The 18,431-nt window shown below is 40.7% G+C and overlaps 1 protein-coding gene and 1 long non-coding RNA gene across 7 annotated transcripts in view; one reads left to right on the top strand and one right to left on the bottom strand.

The window, feature by feature from the left end:
* The window catches only part of RIPOR2 (RHO family interacting cell polarization regulator 2), a 239,407-nt gene that overhangs the window by 124,954 nt on the left and 96,022 nt on the right, over positions 1-18,431 (bottom strand). For 4 of the 6 annotated variants that reach the window (XM_050788191.1, XM_050788200.1, XM_050788198.1 and 1 more), the window contains exon 1: positions 1,962-2,462. The exons of the other annotated variants lie outside the window; for them this stretch is intronic. In XM_050788191.1, the coding sequence (XP_050644148.1) occupies positions 1,962-2,175 (214 nt within the window). In that variant the 5' untranslated portion in view covers positions 2,176-2,462. Of the gene's footprint in view, positions 1-1,961; positions 2,463-18,431 lie in introns of those variants that run through there. 6 annotated transcript variants of the gene reach the window in all.
* On the top strand, positions 2-15,250 carry LOC126953004 (uncharacterized). The gene is made up of 3 exons (XR_007725097.1): positions 2-437; positions 4,340-4,547; positions 14,228-15,250. It is a non-coding gene; the product is annotated as an uncharacterized LOC126953004 (long non-coding RNA).

The following is an 18,431-nucleotide window of genomic DNA, read 5'->3' on the forward strand; positions in this document are numbered from 1 at the left end:
AGGAGAGAGAACACACAGGTTCATCCAGCCCTGCTTGGTCTTAACGCTTCCCTTCAGAATGGGGCAACGCGTAATCCAGAGTGCAGGGCATCAGCCTATAGAGGGCGCTCTTAAGCATCATAGCCAGATGTAAAAAAGCAAAATTCCTGTAGGCAAAGAAATGTGGGCTGGGCGTTTTGGAATGCCACTCCTGGAGGGAGGTGTGGGTGAATGATTGCCAATTTTTCCATTCTACGCTTATCTTCACAGTTGTGACCATTTTTCAGATCCTAAAAGGAGTTAGTATCTCAGTACAAATTTTCTCTTTAAGGTGTTTGCTTAAAGAGGGAAACATCTTTAAGAAGTGAAAGCTGAAGAATGGGGCCTAAGATCAAACTTCAAGGTATTGGCGGCTCTAAATACCTGCCATCAAAGTAACGCAACAGAATGATAATTTGGTAAGCAGCAGTGAAGCTCAGTAGATATTCTTCAAACTGATTTAAGTTGTGATAAAAACCCAACTTATGATTTTAAATATTTCTGTAGCTAGAACAACATAGCAGAAAGACAACATCAAAATATTAACAATGATTACATTCTACATGACTAGATTACAAGGTATTCTTTGTGACACTGTAATTTTTCTTCAACGAACTTGTATTGCTTGGGTAATTACACATACACAAAAACCTTACTACTGCTCCTTTTAAAAAAATTACTGAATAGAGTTTTCAAAAAAATTACTAGACATAGTTTCTTGAGGAAAGTAACCAAATTCACGAGATTCTTGAGTCCAAATTTCCTTTATTTCGGTGGCTCCAAATTCTAGAAAAACTTTTGCCTATGGCCCAATCTCATAGGCAGCACTTGAACAAAACATCCGTCCATAATTAGATCATCCCTTTAAAATCGCAACCTTTAAGTTAAATTCTAGTGGACAGGTCAAGTCATGGAAGAGCAGCGAGAGGAGAAAAGAAAACTGAGCAGTGCCAATGGGGGTTGGAAGCTACCAGGGCTCCAGTATCCCAACTTGGGAAAAAAGAAAATGGGAAAAGGGAATGGAGGGTTGGAGTGCCAAGTACGTGTGAGAAAGAGTAGGAGAGAAGGACCCAGGCTGGGCATGGTAGCTCACGCCTGTAATCCGAGCACTTTGGGAGACCAAGGAGGGTGGATCACCTGAAGTTAGGAGTTCAAGACCAGCCTGGCCAACGTGGCAAAATCCCGTCTCTACTAAAAATACAAAAATTAGCTGGGCACAATGGTGGACGCCTATAGTCCCAGCTACTTGGGAGGCTGAGGCAGGAGAATGACTTGAACCCGGGAGACTGAGGCTGCGGTGAGCTGAGATTGCACCACTGCACTCCAGCCTGGGCAACAGAGCAAGACTCTGTCTCAAAAAACAAAAAAAAGAGAGAAGGACCGAGAGAGAGAGAGAGAGAAAGAGAGAGAGAGAGAGAGAAAAGAAAGAAAGAAAGAAAGAAAGAAAGAAAGAAAGAAAGAAAGGAAGGAAGGAAGGAAGGAAGGAAGGAAGGAAGGAAGGAAGGGAGAGAGAAGTGCAAATCAAAGCAATATGGTACCATGGAAAACCACTCCTGGTCCATTTGTTCAACGTCTACCTTAGCAGCCCTGCTATGCTTAAACCACTGTGACAGGCTTTCCTTAAGGTGTTAGACAAGAGATAGAACAGAAGAGAGACAAGGCAAAAAATTTAGTAATATTTTCCAGCCTAAACTAAACCTTTATTTTAGTAATGTCTTTAAAAAATGTATTTGCAGGAATGACTCAACCCCTTGTCCCACTCCTTGCCTTGTGTATTCCTTCAGTGCCTAAGTTGATATCTGCAGCTACTATCTCACTCAGAATGCTTCGTTTTTATCATTTCAAAATACTCAAGTCCTTGCTCAAGCTGGGCAAAAGCGTCCAGTAGTGTCAAAACAAAGCAAAGCAGGCCAGAGAGGCTCCTGCCAGAAAGATGCATTTACCTTCACCAAAAACATCATCCTCTTCATCGACCAGGAGCTCCTCAGCATCAAAAAACTGCATCTTGGAGAGGACAGGCACGAGAGGCAGCAGGCAGCAGCCCCCGGCAGTCTCAGCAGCCACACTGCCAACGGAGGTGATTTCCTTTCCTCGGGTTGCCCAAGCCCTCTGGAGGGCAGCTTCCGCATCTGCCCTGAAGAAAGCGGTTTCATTCATATGAATAGGCTTCTTGAGCCTTTTGAAGAGTGAATCCCAGGTGGGGGTAATTCTCACCACTGAGGAGAAAGAAATTTTTGAAAGGGGGCTGCAGATCCGGTTGGATGTGAATACAGTTATCACTCAAAGTCTGAATGCAGTGAATTCTATTTCAAAGCAACAACTTTTATATTTCCTTAAAGAGGAAGGTGGGCGCTTAACTTTCTTGCTTATGAATTTGAACACAATGGGTTGTGTTGAAAGAGGGAGTTCACATTTCTCATATCTTGGTTTTGCTTCAATGACAATTTATCTGAAAGTAAAGCAAGCCACTATGTTAAACCAAAACAGGCATTTAGAGGACAGAGCTTTTATTTTGCTCAGTAATAGTTGCATTTTTCTTTCCTTTTTTTTTTTTTTTTTCAAACCTCTTGCATTTAAGGATTGGAAACTTTACAGCATTTAAACCAAATTGAACCATATCTAGGCTTTCTGTGGCTCAATTAAATCTATAGTCAATGAACAGATAACTAGTTTTGGTCAAACATCTTACATTTCACGATATTTACTCAGTTTGATACTTCAGACCGTATCACTAAAGGAGAAAGAAGAAAATGTAACTCAAAAAGCATGTAACTCAAAAAGCAGTCCTCCCAAAGGGATGAGTAATCACTGAGCTTCTACGTGAGCACCATTGGCTGGCGTCACCATATCGAGCTACCCAACGTGTGCCAAATTCTGTATGGCTGCACAAACAAATACACATCTCTCTGAGTAATACTGAGACTTCATTTTGGGGTTTCCCAGACCACTCCATTGTGTTGTAAGATCTCTTAGGTGGCCAGAAGCTTAGAAAATGCAAATGGAGATGACAGTGAGGAGCTGTTGGCCCAAGGTGTTTATTTTTGGCACTTTATTTACTGCATGATTTTGAAGATACTCCCAGTGTTACCTTAGAGAAACTGTCCCCTCCTCCTGTAACTGCAACCTTGAAATTGCACCATTTTCTCCCAGAAGAGACTATGGACAACAGGGTTGGAGAAATCCAGCAGTGAGAAGGGATCTGCCCAGAGGAATTCAGGAATCAGACACTGAGGGTTAATTGAGCAGCAACAGTCAGTTCATCCCTGCATTGGTGGCTGCAGCAGTTCCCAAAGACAATGTACAGCTTGGGTCCTGCTGGGATCACCAATTGTTGTCAATCAGGGCTGCAACCATTCTTAGAGGAGAGCTTGGAAATGTCTGGGGTGTTTTGGGTGGCACAATGACTGGGAGTTATTACTGGTATTTAATGTCTTAGCACTCAGGGGCCCAGGGATGTCAACCTTACTGTAATGCATGGAACAGTGGCTCTACAGGAAGAACTGTCCCCTTCCAAATATCAATAATGCCCACCTTGAGACACACTGAGAGGCAGAGAGCTGTAGTTATCCTTTTCTCTAGCTCTCCTTTGCATCTCCCCTTTCTGACCCTTCCACCACCCCACTTGAATGATGTTTCTGGCCAAGGGTTGCACTTAGTTACATAAATTTAATTAATTAAAATGGGCCGAGGTATAGGAAATTTGGATGTGGACTAGAGCTCTCTTTTGTGTGGCTGGGATAAGAGGATGGGTGTCCATTTTGATAATCACTACATTTCTCAACTACTGTCCCATGTCCTTTAATCTCCACAACTTCATGAGGTTGGTGCTATTATCCCATTTTACAGATGAAGCAATGGGGGCTCTGAGAGCTTGAAAAGCTTTCCTAAGATCAGGCAGCCAGTGAGTGGCAGATTTGACTAACTCCAGAGCTCACTGTGTTACCTCTTGTCTGGATAACTTTGTGGGAGTGACTGCACACAGTCTGGGTCACTGCAGCATCCCCGTGGCTCTTGGGGACCGGCACTACCTCCCTCACCTCCTACCTCAGAACCACCTGGTTACCATGTGAACCTGGGGGCTCTCAGCCATTCCACTTCAAAAAGTTAGCATAATCTCTCTAGGCCTATTTTATTATTTTAAGTGGGTGGAATTGTGTCACCCCTATTGAATTCATATGTTGAAGTCCTAACCCTCAGTACCTCAGAATGTGACCTTATTTAGAGATAGGGCCATTGAAGATATAATTAGTTAAGATAAACTCATATCATGTTGGAGGAGGATAGGTCCTTAATCCAATATGACTTATTTCCTCTTAAAAAGGAGAGAGGTAGACAAAGACATACAGACAGGGAGGATAGCATGTGAAGATGAAGGCAGAGATACACAAGCCAAGGAACAACAAAGATTGCCAGTAAAACACCAAGAGCTAGGGGAGAGGTCTACAAGAGATTCTCCCTCACCTCCCTCAGAAGAACCCATCCTGCCAACGCCTTGACCTTGGACTTCTAGCCTCCACAACTGTGATGCAGTAAGTTTCTGTTGCTTAAGCCACCCAGTTTGTGGTAGTTCGTTACAGCAGTCCTAGAAAACTAATATACTTTCTCATTTGGTTTGTTTTGAGGATTAAGTGGGGTAAATTATGTAAAGGAGCTGACACAGCACATGGTACACAGTAAATACCCAGTTACAATTATACACCTAAATCTCTCACAGGGAAGCTTAGGATATTTACCTAATTGAAGCCTCAATGGGGATAGAGAATGAGAAGTCACCATGCTCCATATAAAACCTCAATAACCCTTAGGAAGTTTCCCTCAGTCTCCTCTTCTCCAATTTAGATATCTCAAAAACACAGCTAACCATCTCAAAGAACAAATCACAAATGCCACCATGAACTTCTTGAAAGCACAGAGTATAGAAAACATGGTTCTTGCTCTCCAAAGTTTACAATTACCTTAGAGAGATATGACATACATGCATGATGTGTTAACTATAAAGAAAAACTAATAAATTACAGATGTATGCATCAATATGGATGAGTTTCAAGAACATAATATTGACTTTGAAAAGTCTCAGAAAATTATAAGTAGTATGATTATATTGTTATGAGTGTACAAAATGAGCAAATAAAAAAATGTAAATAATTGCTAACACTTACAGAGTGCCAGCAACAGTTCTAAGTGCCTTGATTCACTTAATTCCTATATCAACCCTAAGATATATATATATTTATTATCTCCATTTTAGTTTAAGACCCAAGAGGTGAAGTGATCCTCCTGAAGTCATACATTTGGTAAGTGGTAGAGGTACTGAGATTTGATCCCAGAGTCCAAACTCTTAAACACCAGGTTATACTATCTCTTATCTATGTGAAGTCTAAAAGAATGCTGAGTTTATATACAATTTTAACAAAGGGCAATAAACTGTGAAGAAGTGACTAGACAAAGGAGGCAGAGTAGGGGAATGGGCTCCTAAGAGTGGTGAATTGTGGGAAGGTAACTAGGAATGTATGATAGCTAAGGATTGTTATGCAGACTCATCTCTCATATCAAGAAGAGGACCATGAGACTTAGTCACCCAAGATGGGGAATGAAACACCTTTACAAGTGGAAATTTATAGCACTTAAAGCAGAAAGGAGAAGGGCAGAAGATTCTTTCTCAAAAATAGGTCAAAATAGTACTTATGCTGAAGTAGCATATTTTGGGGGACACATTCTGATCCCCTTCAAATCTATATTAGAAAAGAAAGACTAAAGATAGGGAAATTCAGTGCTTAGTTAAGGGAGATGTAGGTCACAGAGAGTAGTTTTCACTAAGAAATGAGGAGTAAGTCTGGAACGACAATGAAAGAATCTTGCTTTTCAGTGATTGAGGCTAACAGCTCCAATAATTGGATGTGGGGAAGAGAACAAAAGTATAGATGAACCAGTATAAGGCAACCACTTTGATTAAATGCTGATTTGTGACAACCTGTGCTAAATTTAACAAAAGAATTTCATCGAGATCATAAACACAGGAACACAGCAAAGCTTTTATACTCCAAACAGTTGGTGCCCACTTTATGCCTACTAGGTCTATGAATTACAGTGATATGAAAGGTCTGGTCCTTGCTTTGTGGAACTTTACTCACTCATTCATGTGTTCATTCATTTGGAGAATAATAATGAATACCTACTATATTTCAGGTACAGTGTGAAATATTTAAGTAAATATATAAGTGACAAGGCACGTGTTGTGTTGAACACATGAAAATCAATATAGTATTATTGAGTTATGAGAATTGAGGCTACAATAATCAATGATTTATTTATTAATTTAAAATATTTCTGCATAGTTTGCTGTTTTTAAAAAAAATACCATCTGTGAAGCATGTACAGGAGGAAGACATGCTAGTGGAAAAATTTCATCATCCAACGTGGGCTTTTATTCCAATGGAAGAGCCTCACAATCTTCTCTCTGTGCTTCTGGAGAATTTCCCACTTCCTTCAGAAAGTGTTTTAAAATACTTAATTTTCATATATACAAACTTCCGAACAGGGAGAAAAATCTGAAGCAATTAGGAGCAAAATGTTCGAAACAGAAAGGAGAACAAAGTAGGAGAGAGGAATTGAAACTGTGAGGAGTGGTAGGAATCAGGAAAGAAAAAGGTGAAAAAAACCACAGAGTCAGAAATAATCTTATCTTTGGGTAATTTTGCCAGTAAAGATGCACCTAAAAATTTGTTTAACTGTAAAATGCCACGTCTAAAGAGCTGGGACAAAAGGAACATGATTTTTTTTTTTTTTTTGAAACAGAGTCTGGCTCTGTCACTCAGGCTGGTGTGCAGGGGCTCGACCTTGGCTCACTGCAACCTCCACCTCCTGGGTTCAAGTGGTTCTCCTGCCTCAGTCTCCTGAGTAGAGTAGCTGGGACTACAGGTATGTGCCACCATGCCCAGCTAATTGTTTTTGTACTTTTAGTAGAGACGGGGTTTCACTATGTTGGTCAGGCAGGTTTTGAACTTCTGACCTCAAGTGATCTGCCCGCCTCGGCCTCCCAAAGTGCTGGGATTACAGGCATGAGCCACTGCACCTGGCTGGAACATGCTTTTTAACAGTATTCCTGTTTTCATGTTGCACAGAGGAGGTACCAATCTCATGGGTACAATCTCATGAGGGTTGTCTCATGGGGAAAACCCCCCCAGAGCCTTTGGAAGTCTTCCTGCCTGCCTCCCCCAGTTTCAGGCGCATCATTAGGCTGCAGGAGCCACACTTAGAGTCACTTACGGAAGGTGCTGGGGAAGCCTGACCAAAGTCCAGGACAGTTTCCTTCAATGGCACTAAATATAAATGAGGGTAATTGCCCACTGAAGGAATCCATTCCTTCCACTTACGAAAGAAGGATAAGAACCCAGTAAACAAGAGTTCTATGGCAAGACTCACATTGGGTATGGTTGGTAAGGTCATAACTGTGGGTTAAGGGTATGATTGCTGGGAGTGGTTAGCTTGCAACTAGAAACAGAAAAAAAAAAAAAAAAAGAAAAGCATATAAAGGCACTGGTTCTGGGATTTGACAGGGCTGAGTTACAATCTTGGCTTTGTTACTATCTAGCTCTTTGACTAGAGTTAATAATTTCACTTTGAATTGGTAAAATGGAATAATAATAATCAATTACTTAGTTAAGTGATAGTTCAGCCCTTTCCCACTAAGTTGCCCCTAATTAAAATATAATCTACATTAGCACATTGTGTTATCAATGCAAACACAACTTCAAGACCCAGTCCCTAGTCCCTGACCTTACCCTCTGTCTCAACCAGAATGTAATCACAAAGCCTCTCCAATAAAGAAATCCTGTAACTGCTACTGATAATAAAATTTACCTCTCAGGGTTTGGCAACATTAATTGAGATGGGAATCCTTTTCTATGGTTCTACCATTGACTTTAAAAGCATTTTCAGCGATCACTGTACAGTCTGCCTCTCCTCCCCTTTTTTTAACCTCAAGACAAATTTCTTGGTGTGGGAGCTACAGAAAGTGACAGAAGGGTGGAGAAAAGATACACAGGAAAGTAAACTTTAAGAAGGTAGAAACAGTCTTCCATGTCTGTGAGAGATGTGGGGAGAGTTTAAGGAGAATTACAATTCTCCCTCCCAGAATGTGACCCCAGACCCAAGACAGCCAAAGAAGGCCAGATGAGAAGGTATAACTTTCTCAACTTTTAAAGAAAGGCATGCATTTCGTGCACCTTAAATCTTATGATGAAAGATTGCTTGATAGCACATAAGTCACTGGGTGGCAAAATAAGAGACAATATAAAATATTGTTACTGAAAAAATGAATTTTATTTAATGACTAGTACTTGATCCTTTGGTAAATCACAAACTTTCTAGTTATTTGTTTTCAAGGAACTGAAACCACTCTTACCGAGTTAATACTATGAGATCAATAAACATATTTTTAAATAATAATTTATTACATGATATTTGACATATGATTGACAAAATATTAAAAGAGTTAGATTGGATATTTGAGAAAATGGTGACATAAAGATCTTTAAAAAGACTTTCCTCCATAAAAGCAATAAGAAACTGGGAAAATGGTCAGTATCCACTTTTTCAGAAGGTTGGAAATTAACCAAATGCTGACAGCAATCCAGGGAACATTTATTTAAGAAAAATGGCTGAATTTCAATAGAACAATGAGTTTTATGGCATTTTAACTTACCTACTTCCACACACTTCACCTTATCTCTGTGGTAGCCTTGAAAATCAGCAGCCTGCAATCACAGTGAAAATCAACAGCCTGGCAGCTATTGGAATGGTTGCAGAATGGAGATAAACCTTCTTCAAAGTCCCATTCCCCCAAAATTGTCACTATTTGACCTGTCTGGTGGTTCTCTGGATGACCTCACTCAGAAGGCTGTTTTTATTTAACCTGATTTAGAGTTGCCAAGTGTGAACAGTCTTTTCCTTGGGGTGTTTGTTGAAAATAATCACAGGCAAATAGTCAATACTGCAGCTGCCTGAGGCAGTGGATAAGAGTTGGGGGCAAACAATAGGCTAACCAAAAAGCTTAAAAGAAAAAGCTTGGGAATAAGATGCCCATAGGAGATTTAGAAAAGCTCCCACAGATTCCTGGGAATCTAGAAGGCTAAGCCTATATAGGGCTATGTGCATAACCACAGCTCTGTATATGCTCAGAAAATACTTGGCAAGGCCCTGAGGTCTGACCACTGGCTAACCTTAAGGCTCTGCAGAAGCAGGAAGTAAAGGCTAAGGCAGAGTTGTAAAGTGCTTAACTGAGCATTGAAAGTGTGTCCTAGTATGCATATAGAACCCCTTGGCAAAGATTGCAAGATTTATTGGTCCCAGGTATCTAAAGAAATTTCTGTTCAATCATTAGTGTACCACTAAGCTAATCAAGCAGGGATTTCAGTGGACACACATGACAAACAAAATAGGCTTTACAGAACTATCTCAGAAAAGTCACTAAACAAAAAACAAGAACAGCAACAAAAACCTTGGGAGAGTAGGGAGAATCTGATTTCCAGAGTTTCCATATAATTTTAAATGTCCAGTTTTTAGCAAAAAATTATGAAACATGCAAAGAAGCCGGAAAGTATGGTCTATATACAGGAAAAATAAACAATATGAATTCCCTAAAGAAGCCCAGAAGATGTTGGCTGCAAACTTCCCAGATTTGATGAACAATATTAATCTATAAATCTAAGAATCTCAATGAATTTCAAGTAGGATAAACTCAAAGAAATTCACAACTAGACACATCATAATCAAACAGTGGAAAGTCAAAAACAAAGAGAATCTCATCCAAACAAAAGTGACTCACCACATACAAGGGATCTTCAATAAGACTAAAAAGTGATTTCTCATTAGAAGCAATAGAGGGCAAAGGGATGAAAAAAAGTTGGTTAATGGGCACAAAAATAGTTATATAGAAGGAATATGTTCTAGTGTTTGACAGTACAGTAGGGAAATTATAGTTGACAGTAATTTATTATATATTTTAAAATAGCTAGAAAAGAATAATTGTAATGTTCCCAGCACAAAGAAAAGATACATGTTTGAAGTGATGGATACCCCAGTTACTCTGATTTGTATACATTCCACACATGTATCAAAATATCACATGTACCCCCAAAATATATACAATTACCATATATCAATTTTAAAAATGAAAGAAACCATAGAAGGCAGAAGAAAGTGGACAGCATATATTAAGTCTTGAAAGTAAAAAACAAAAACAAACAAAAACAAAAAACTCAACTAAGAATTATATACCCAGTAAAACTATCCTTCGAGAATGAAGGAGAAATAAATACATTTCCAGATATACAAAAGCTGAGGAAGTGTATTACTAGTGATTTGCCTTGTAAGAAATGCTAAAGACAGTTCTTTAGGTTGACATAAAAGACACTGGACAGTAACTTAAAGCCATAAGAAAAAATAGAGAGCACTGGTAGAAGTAACTGCATAAGTAAACATAAAAGACAGTACAAAGGTATTTCTTGTTTGTAAATCTTTTCCCTCATCTGATTTAAAAGACAACTGCATAAAACAACAATTATACATTTGTGTTGATGGGCATATAATATATAAAGGTGTAATTTGTATGACAATAACAGCACAAAGAAGAGGGAAATGAGTGGAGCGATGGAGGATAAAGGTTTTTATATTCTCTTGAAATTAAGGTGGTATTAATTTAAACTAGATTGCTATAAATTAAGATGTTAATTGTAATCCCCAAAGCAATCACTAAGAAAATAAATAAAAAGTATAGTAAAAGAACCAATAGAAAAATTAAAATTATAAACTAGAAAAATATCAATTTAACACAAATAATTCAGTGATACCTCTATAAAAAAATTCTTTTATTCTCATTAACTTTCTTATGTGAACTTGGCTTATTAGTGCTTACACCTATATAAATAAAATATAAGATTATTTTTACAAACTCCTGTCTCACTGTAGCAAAAGTAATATTCATCCATGGATAAATGAACTCATTGAAAGAAAGTCAACCTTATTCATCTCATTAAGAGATACATTTCTTTTTTTTTGTTTTGTTTTTGTTTTTTGTTTTTTTTTGAAACGGAGTCTTGCTGTGTCACCCAGGCTGGAGTGCAGTGGCGCGATCTCGGCTCACTGCAAGCTCCGCCTCCCGGGTTCACACCATTCTCCTGCCTCAGCCTCCTGAGTAGCTGGGACTACAGGCGCCCACCGCCATGCCCGGCTAAATTTTTTTTGCATTTTTAGTAGAGACGGGGTTTCACCCTGTTAGCCAGGATGGTCTCGATCTCCTGACCTCGTGATCCACCCGTCTCGGCCTCCCAAAGTGCTGGGATTACAGGCGTGAGCCACCGTGCCCAGCCAAGAGATACATTTCTAATAAAATTTTGATTTCATGCTAGAAGATGATATTTATTTATTTATTTATTTTTAATTAATTTTTTTTTGAGACAGAGTCTCACTCTGTTGCCCAGGCTGGAGTGCAGTGGCATAATCTCAGCTCACTGCACTCCAGCCCTGGGTTCAAGCAATTCTCCTGCCTCAGCCTCCCAAGTAGCTGGGATTACAGGTGCCCACCACCACGCCTGGTTAACTTTTATATTTTTAGTAGACACAAGGTTTCACCATGTTGGCCAGGCTGGTCTCAAACTCTTGACCTCAGGCTATCCACCTGCCTCAGCCTCCCAAAGTGCTGGGATTACAGGTGTGAGCCAACCATCTCATTTTTAAAGCCCAAAGTAGATTCTGAAAAAGTACATACCCTCACACATTGGAAACCTTTTATCCTGTAATCCCTGCAGGAAGTAGGCCTCGCAGTGCCATCCCTTTGCACATACTAGCTTTGTGGGCTGTGACCCAGTCTCTCCTGACCTGTTTCTTTTTGGCCTCTGAATTTCTTGTCCTCAAAGAAAGAATAAAACAAGGTTTTCGAATTCAGGACTTGTTAAGTTGATTTTGGCCAAGTGTTTTTGGAAATTCTTCCTGGTGTGGCTTCTCTTCAGTATATGTGTTTCAGTGACCTCTGACTATACAGAAGACAGAGAAACAATTTGGAGAAAGAGATCTTTTGAAGTCTATGTGACGGAAAGAAAGAAGAATGAAAAAAGGAGGAAGAAAGAGACAACATGAAGGAGGAGCAGAATATTCTTCTTTTGGAAGGAAAATACTTCCAGATTGTGTCTGTTTTTTTTTTTAAAGATTCCGTGGGAGGATATCCAGAGACACTCGTTGATTTAAAACTTCAGCCTTCCCTCCCACAAATTCGGCTCTGGGTGCCTATCAATGCTACAGGACAGACGTAGGCCCAAATAAGGCTGAAACACACCTAAACTCTCCGTCTCGGGTTTTGGGCTCACCTTAGATGAGCTCCAACTCTGCTCTGTCAGGCATCCAGGAAGAACTACATGCATTTGGGTCAATTTGGATGGAGGAAATGAAGAATTATAGAGTAAAAAATCACCATTCCTCTTTTCTGTACTGGCAGGCTCAACCCTGAATGCACCTTCCTACTTTAATGTCTGAAATGTATTAATAAATTACAATAAAGAATGGAACAGTGAAAACAAAACCCCAAATAAAAGAAAAGAAAATGTGTCCTGTGGACCGAATTATGGAATAGTCCTGCTCAGGAGGGAGAAAAGTGCCACGTTTTCCTGACCTGGGACTGGTGGAGAAAGAAGATGGTGCAATTCTCCTCTGATTCGTTACAGTTTAATCAGCAGCCTTGATCTTCAAAAAGGGGCTCTACCTTTTCTTCTCTTTCAAATAAAGAAGGAGGGGGAGGAAAAGGGAAAAAGTAGGGGGAAGGGGAGGGGAAGGAAAGGAGTAGGGGAAGGGGAAGGAAAGCAGCAGTGAAGGAAGAGAAGGAAAGAAAGAAAAAGAAAAAAAATGAGGTATTGCCTCAACTTTTAATTTATAAGTTAAATTTATAAGTTACATAATTTATAAGTTAAATCTCGCATGTCTTGATGGCTCATCTAGTTCAATTAGGCCTTCAAATACTATATCCCCTATTATAGAAGAACTCACTTTCCATGACCACGCTCTTACAATTATTTTCCTAATTAGTTCCCTGGTCCTATACATTATTTTCCTAACACTCACAACAAAATTAACTCATACTAGCATCAAAGATACCCAAGAAATTGAGACTGTCTGAACTATTTTACCTGCCATTATCTTAATGTTAATTGCCCTCCTATCCTTACATGTTCTGTACATAACAGATGAGGTTAACAACCCTTCTCTCACTGTCAAAGCAATTGGCCACCAATGATATTGAAGCAATGAATATAGAGACTGTGAAGAATCAGGCTTCAATTCTTACATAGTCCCAACAGCAGGCTTAAAGCCATGAGAACTTTGACTCGTCGATGTTGATAACCGAACAGTTCTCCCAATAGAGATCCCCATCTGTATATTAATCTCATCCGAAGACTTCCTGCACTCATGAACTATCCCCTCATTGGGCCTCAAAACAGATGCAATCCCCAGAATAGCCGACTATGAAGAGAACCTCTGAGCATTAAGATGATGAGCCCAGATTCCTCTCCTTCACTGCTCTGTCTGTCTCAGATGATTGCTCATGGGAGTTGTTAGTTATTAATCACTCTGCTATTTCTTTCTCTTTCTTTTTTTTGAGATAGAATTTTGCTCTTGTTGCCCAGGCTGGAGTGCAATGGCACAATCTTGGCTTACCGCAACCTCCGCCTCCTAGGTTCAAGAGATTCTCCTGCCTCAGCCTTCCGAGTAGCTGGGATTACCGGCATGAGCCACCACATCCAGCTAATTTTGTATTTTTAGTAGAGACGGGATTTCTACATGTTGGTCAGGCTGGTCTCAAACTCTGGACCTCAGGTGATCCACCCACCTCGGCCTCCCAAAGTGCGGAGATTACAGGCGCGAGCCACCACGCCCAGCCACTCTGCTATTTCAAACATTTTTTTGCCTTTTAAATGTCAGTTCAGGTTGACCACAGGGAAACTTTGTTATGACCAATTGGTCAAGCTTCTGAGGTGCTGGTGCTGACCTCGGCCCCTTTTCCTGCTCTCTCCATCCTTCTCCCTCTTGTCCCTGTTCCCTGACTTCTCTTCAGCAGAGAGGTGTCAAAAACAATCCAGGGCTCATTTCATCTCTGTACATCCATGTCATGCTCTCCTCAACTCTTCAAAATAATACCTTTTTCTCCCCCCACTTTTCTTAGAACCATGTCTGGTGTGACAACAATTTGAAAAACGCCACCCATCCTCTCTGAGACCACAAACAGCACCGGAGGCAGTGAACCAAGACTTACAAACAAGGGTGTAGACCAAAGAACACGCGGGGCCAGAGGAGGAGAAAGCAAGAAGATAGAAAGCAAGAAGCACCATAGTTTGAAGAGGGAGGGGAGCAGAAAGCCGCTAGCTCTATAAAAACAAGAAGCAAAACCCAGAACTCAAACCTCATGAAAGTATCACGAGGTTGAAGCCTTTAAGAGGTGTTTTTACAGCAGATTTTAGAGACTTCTCACCTTACCAACGGTTATAAACCCGAATCCTTGCAAAGTCAGCAGTAGAGTCATTAGATTGCTCCCCGTCTACGCATATGAAGGGTATCAGGGCTTTCCAGGACTTTAGGGTCAGGTTTTGTGAAATAGGTAGGTTGGGCCAACTTTCTGGGGGCTCTAAGCAACCTTGGAGAAAACGGGCAGGAGTAAATAAAGGTATGCCAGTGTGCTTTTTCCAGGGGGGACTTGGCAAGTGCCAAAAACAGTATAAATATTAGATTCCCATCTTCTAATATGGAAATCGGTGGTGGCGATGGGGCGAAGGGCTCACTAGCCACCCTGAGGCGAAGAAGCAGCCCCTCAGAGATCCGAAGCTGGTTAGCAAGAGTTCACCAGGGCCTAGCTCCTTGTCCCTCAGGGAAAGCCCCTGGGTGCCACAGCCCACCCCCTGGAAAGGGCAGACCCTGGAGAAATGTTAGAATTCTGGGTGAATTATTTTCTTACGAGATTTCATCCAAAGTTTTAACAAAGTACCAAATAGGAGAGTTGTTAAGTATTGTGAGTGAGTGAGGTGGAGGAAGCAGAGCGGGGAAGGGGTGGCTCCTCTCTCACTATATTCACTGCTTATCCTAGAGATGACCTAATGTCAAAAACATTGCAAATGCAACCAGCTGCCTGTTGCATCCACGTAGTTCAGTTGTTGCTATTTACAGGGCAGTAAAAATACCTGGTGCTACTATGAACCAGGGTGCTGAGTATCCAGTGTTCCTGGAAGAGCACCTAGTAGTGTTTCTTTCATTGGATGGTATCTAATTAAAACTTTATGCAAAAGTAATCAGGTATTGCTGATTATAGGTATTATCTGATAATAATTATTATCAGATAATATATTATAAAAATATATTGTTATCTGATAATAATAATCCTGTCAAGTACTTGTTTGGGCCAGATTACTCTGTGAAGGCAGAAAGTTGGCAATGCTTATCTTAAATGGAAGATTCTTTCTCTTTTCTTCCTCCCTCACTCCCTCCTATTCAACAATCTTTTCTTCATCCTGGGAAAAATGTGGGTTCTGCATTCACTCTTGCACAATCCTGGAATCTCATGGCTTAGCTTATGATGACAACGTTAATGTCAATAAAGGCACATTTTCCCTAAGACACTTGGGAGTATGTGTGGCTTATCCTTCTATTTTCCCCACGAAGTAAAAGGCAGTTCAGTGTGTCTTTCCTCACTTTACTGATGTAGAGATTAAGGACAAAGAATCTAGACAAATGGGCAGTAGGGGACATGAAACATGGCAGGGTCACCAGAGCAAGTCAAAACACTTTCGAAGAGCCAGTGAGTCAAACCTGTGGAAACCCATGCCAGAAAGTTCTTACAGGGATGACTGAACTGTTCCATCTAAACAAAAGGAAAATATATTCATTTCAACAAGCCCTAAAGTGCAGTTATCTAACAGGCGAGGTGGATGGTGTTGGGTGCATAGGGTTTGCTGCGTTAGTGCTGATTTCTCAAATCTTTTATTTTCTGTGTTGACCTCTGCAGTCCCATAGAACACAGTCCAGGCAATAGACTTGCAGCCACAGGATCTAGGTCTTGTGTGTCAGTTTTGAAGACAGCATGCCCTGCTAGACTGTGACATCCCGGAAGACAAAGGTCAATCAAGACATTTGCATGAGGCCTGATGGGAATCAATGTCCCATAATTTTTTTTTTTTTTTTTTTTTTTTTGAGACAGTCTCGCTCGTAGCCCGGGCTGGAGTGCAGTGGTGCGATTTCGGCTCAATGCAAGCTCCGCCTCCCAGGTTCGCACCATTCTCCTGCCTCAGCCTCCCGGGTAGCTGGGACTACAGGCGCCCGCCACCTCGCCCGGCTAATTTTTTGTATTTTTAGTAGAGATGGGGTTTCACCGTGTTAGCCAGGGTGGTCTCCATCTCCTGACCTCGTGATCCGCCCACCTCGGCCTCCCAAAGTGCTGGGATTACAGGCGTGAGCCATTGCGCCTGGCCAACATTTTTAAAATGAATAACTTTATTGATTTCCAGTAGTTCTCTAGGCAAGAGCGATCAGAGACTTTAGAAGTTCATATCAACATGGAAGTGGTAGAATGACACCTGAGAGTAGTGAGTGGTCACCAGATCACAGGTGTCAGGGTGATTGGAACACTCCTTTGCCCTACAGTGACCTTTGTTCTACCTCCCAATATTACGCAGAGGAATCACCATCACATAGAGACTGATTATGGTTTTTATGCTTGGGGGATCTTGTGTTGTCTTCTAAGTGTTGCAGCCCCCAGGCTTTGGTAAGAGAGGGGCAAATAGACATTTTCTCACGTAAATTAATCAGCTCATCCACGAGTTTTGCAGTCGAATCACTGTCTTTACATGGTGTTGTCTGCCAACTAATGGAATAGGGCGTCTTCAAGTTTTATTGACAAAGATAAGACTTCCATAAAAGGATCCCTTTGAAAGCAGCTTAAAGAGAATTCCGAAGCAACTGTGTTTATAACAATAAATGTTTCTCCACCACTTTCTTTCCAGTTCCTTTGCCTCAGGCTTCTGCTACTCTAGTTCTTTTTCCTATTTTCTCTCCTGTTTTCTTGCGCTAAAAGAAAACTGTGTAAGACACTTCATAGGAACATTAAAAACTGGTACAAGGGAAATGTCATGGTTGGTGGGGGCGAAGTTTATAAAGGTTTGGTGAGAAAAAGAAATCCAGACCTTGCTTCTGGCATTTTCTGGGTAGGATTTTTTCACTAGTCCCTAATTCACAGAATAATCAGCTTTGGCAGCAATATTTAGTTCCCCTTTCTTTCTACACACTGGGATGAGGGCATATGAGAACGGAACTTGTGGTAAAGACTACCTTGCCACAACAGGACCCCACCCTGCTTACCTTCCGCTGGATCCACAGTAGTCGTAAATATGTAGTGAATGGTAAACGTGGGGCTTCCTGTATTCTGTAGTGGACATTGCCACACCACTGTCTCCAGTGGAATGAACCAGAATGTAAAACTTATACTTTTGAAATGCGATGAAGCAACATAGGATGACCCCATGTTTTCTGTACTATATTGCACTCTTTTGCACAATGTGTAAGAACACAACATGAGAAACCCACAAAAGAAGGAAATAGAACAACTGAGGTTGTTGGCTGGGCAGGCTGCAAGGTAAAGGGCAGAATAGTAAATGCCCCACCTAGTCAACATCCTCTGCCAACTGTTATTCCTGTCTCCTAAACTGTACTGCTCTCTTTCTGTTATCCTTTTCTATCATCCATCCATTCATCCAGCCAGTCAGCCTGCATTTACTGGGCATCCTGTCACGCGGCTGCTGGGGATATAGACTGTGAGTAGTATGCTGGTAAAAACTAAATAACTAGCTCTGAGGAAGAGGAGCTGATTTGCAGTGCTTATGGATTTTCATAGTGCTAACACTCCTACCATGACTAATTTCAAGCTACTAACGTGACATCATTGAAGCAAAGTTGGGAAGAGATGCACAGTAGCACACCATTTCCACCAACCAGATACAATCAATGTAAATAACTTCCAGCACAGATAACAACAAAATGTAGTAATGAGGAGCCGATGAGTACTGAATATTTGTTAGCATTATTTTAAATGTAATTTATTTAATTGCACACTTATATAATTTAATTTTAAATCATGGCTATTTTAACAAACAGCTCACAACATTTCTGAAACTAACGACTGGCTCTCATAAGCAGGTTATGTGCTGACTCCAGCACACCACTAGACAGAGAGAAACAATGTATACTGTCTGCTTTACAAAAGTCTTTTTTAAATCTAGAAAGAAAGACACACATATGTAAATAAGTAGTAGCCATACAGTTAATGTGATAATACAATAGGGGAAAGTGCTGGGCATAGAATGAGTGGGCAGCACAGTGAGAACCTG

This window comes from Macaca thibetana, chromosome 4, assembly GCF_024542745.1.
Source record: "Macaca thibetana thibetana isolate TM-01 chromosome 4, ASM2454274v1, whole genome shotgun sequence".
NCBI classification, from domain to species: domain Eukaryota; kingdom Metazoa; phylum Chordata; class Mammalia; order Primates; family Cercopithecidae; genus Macaca; species Macaca thibetana.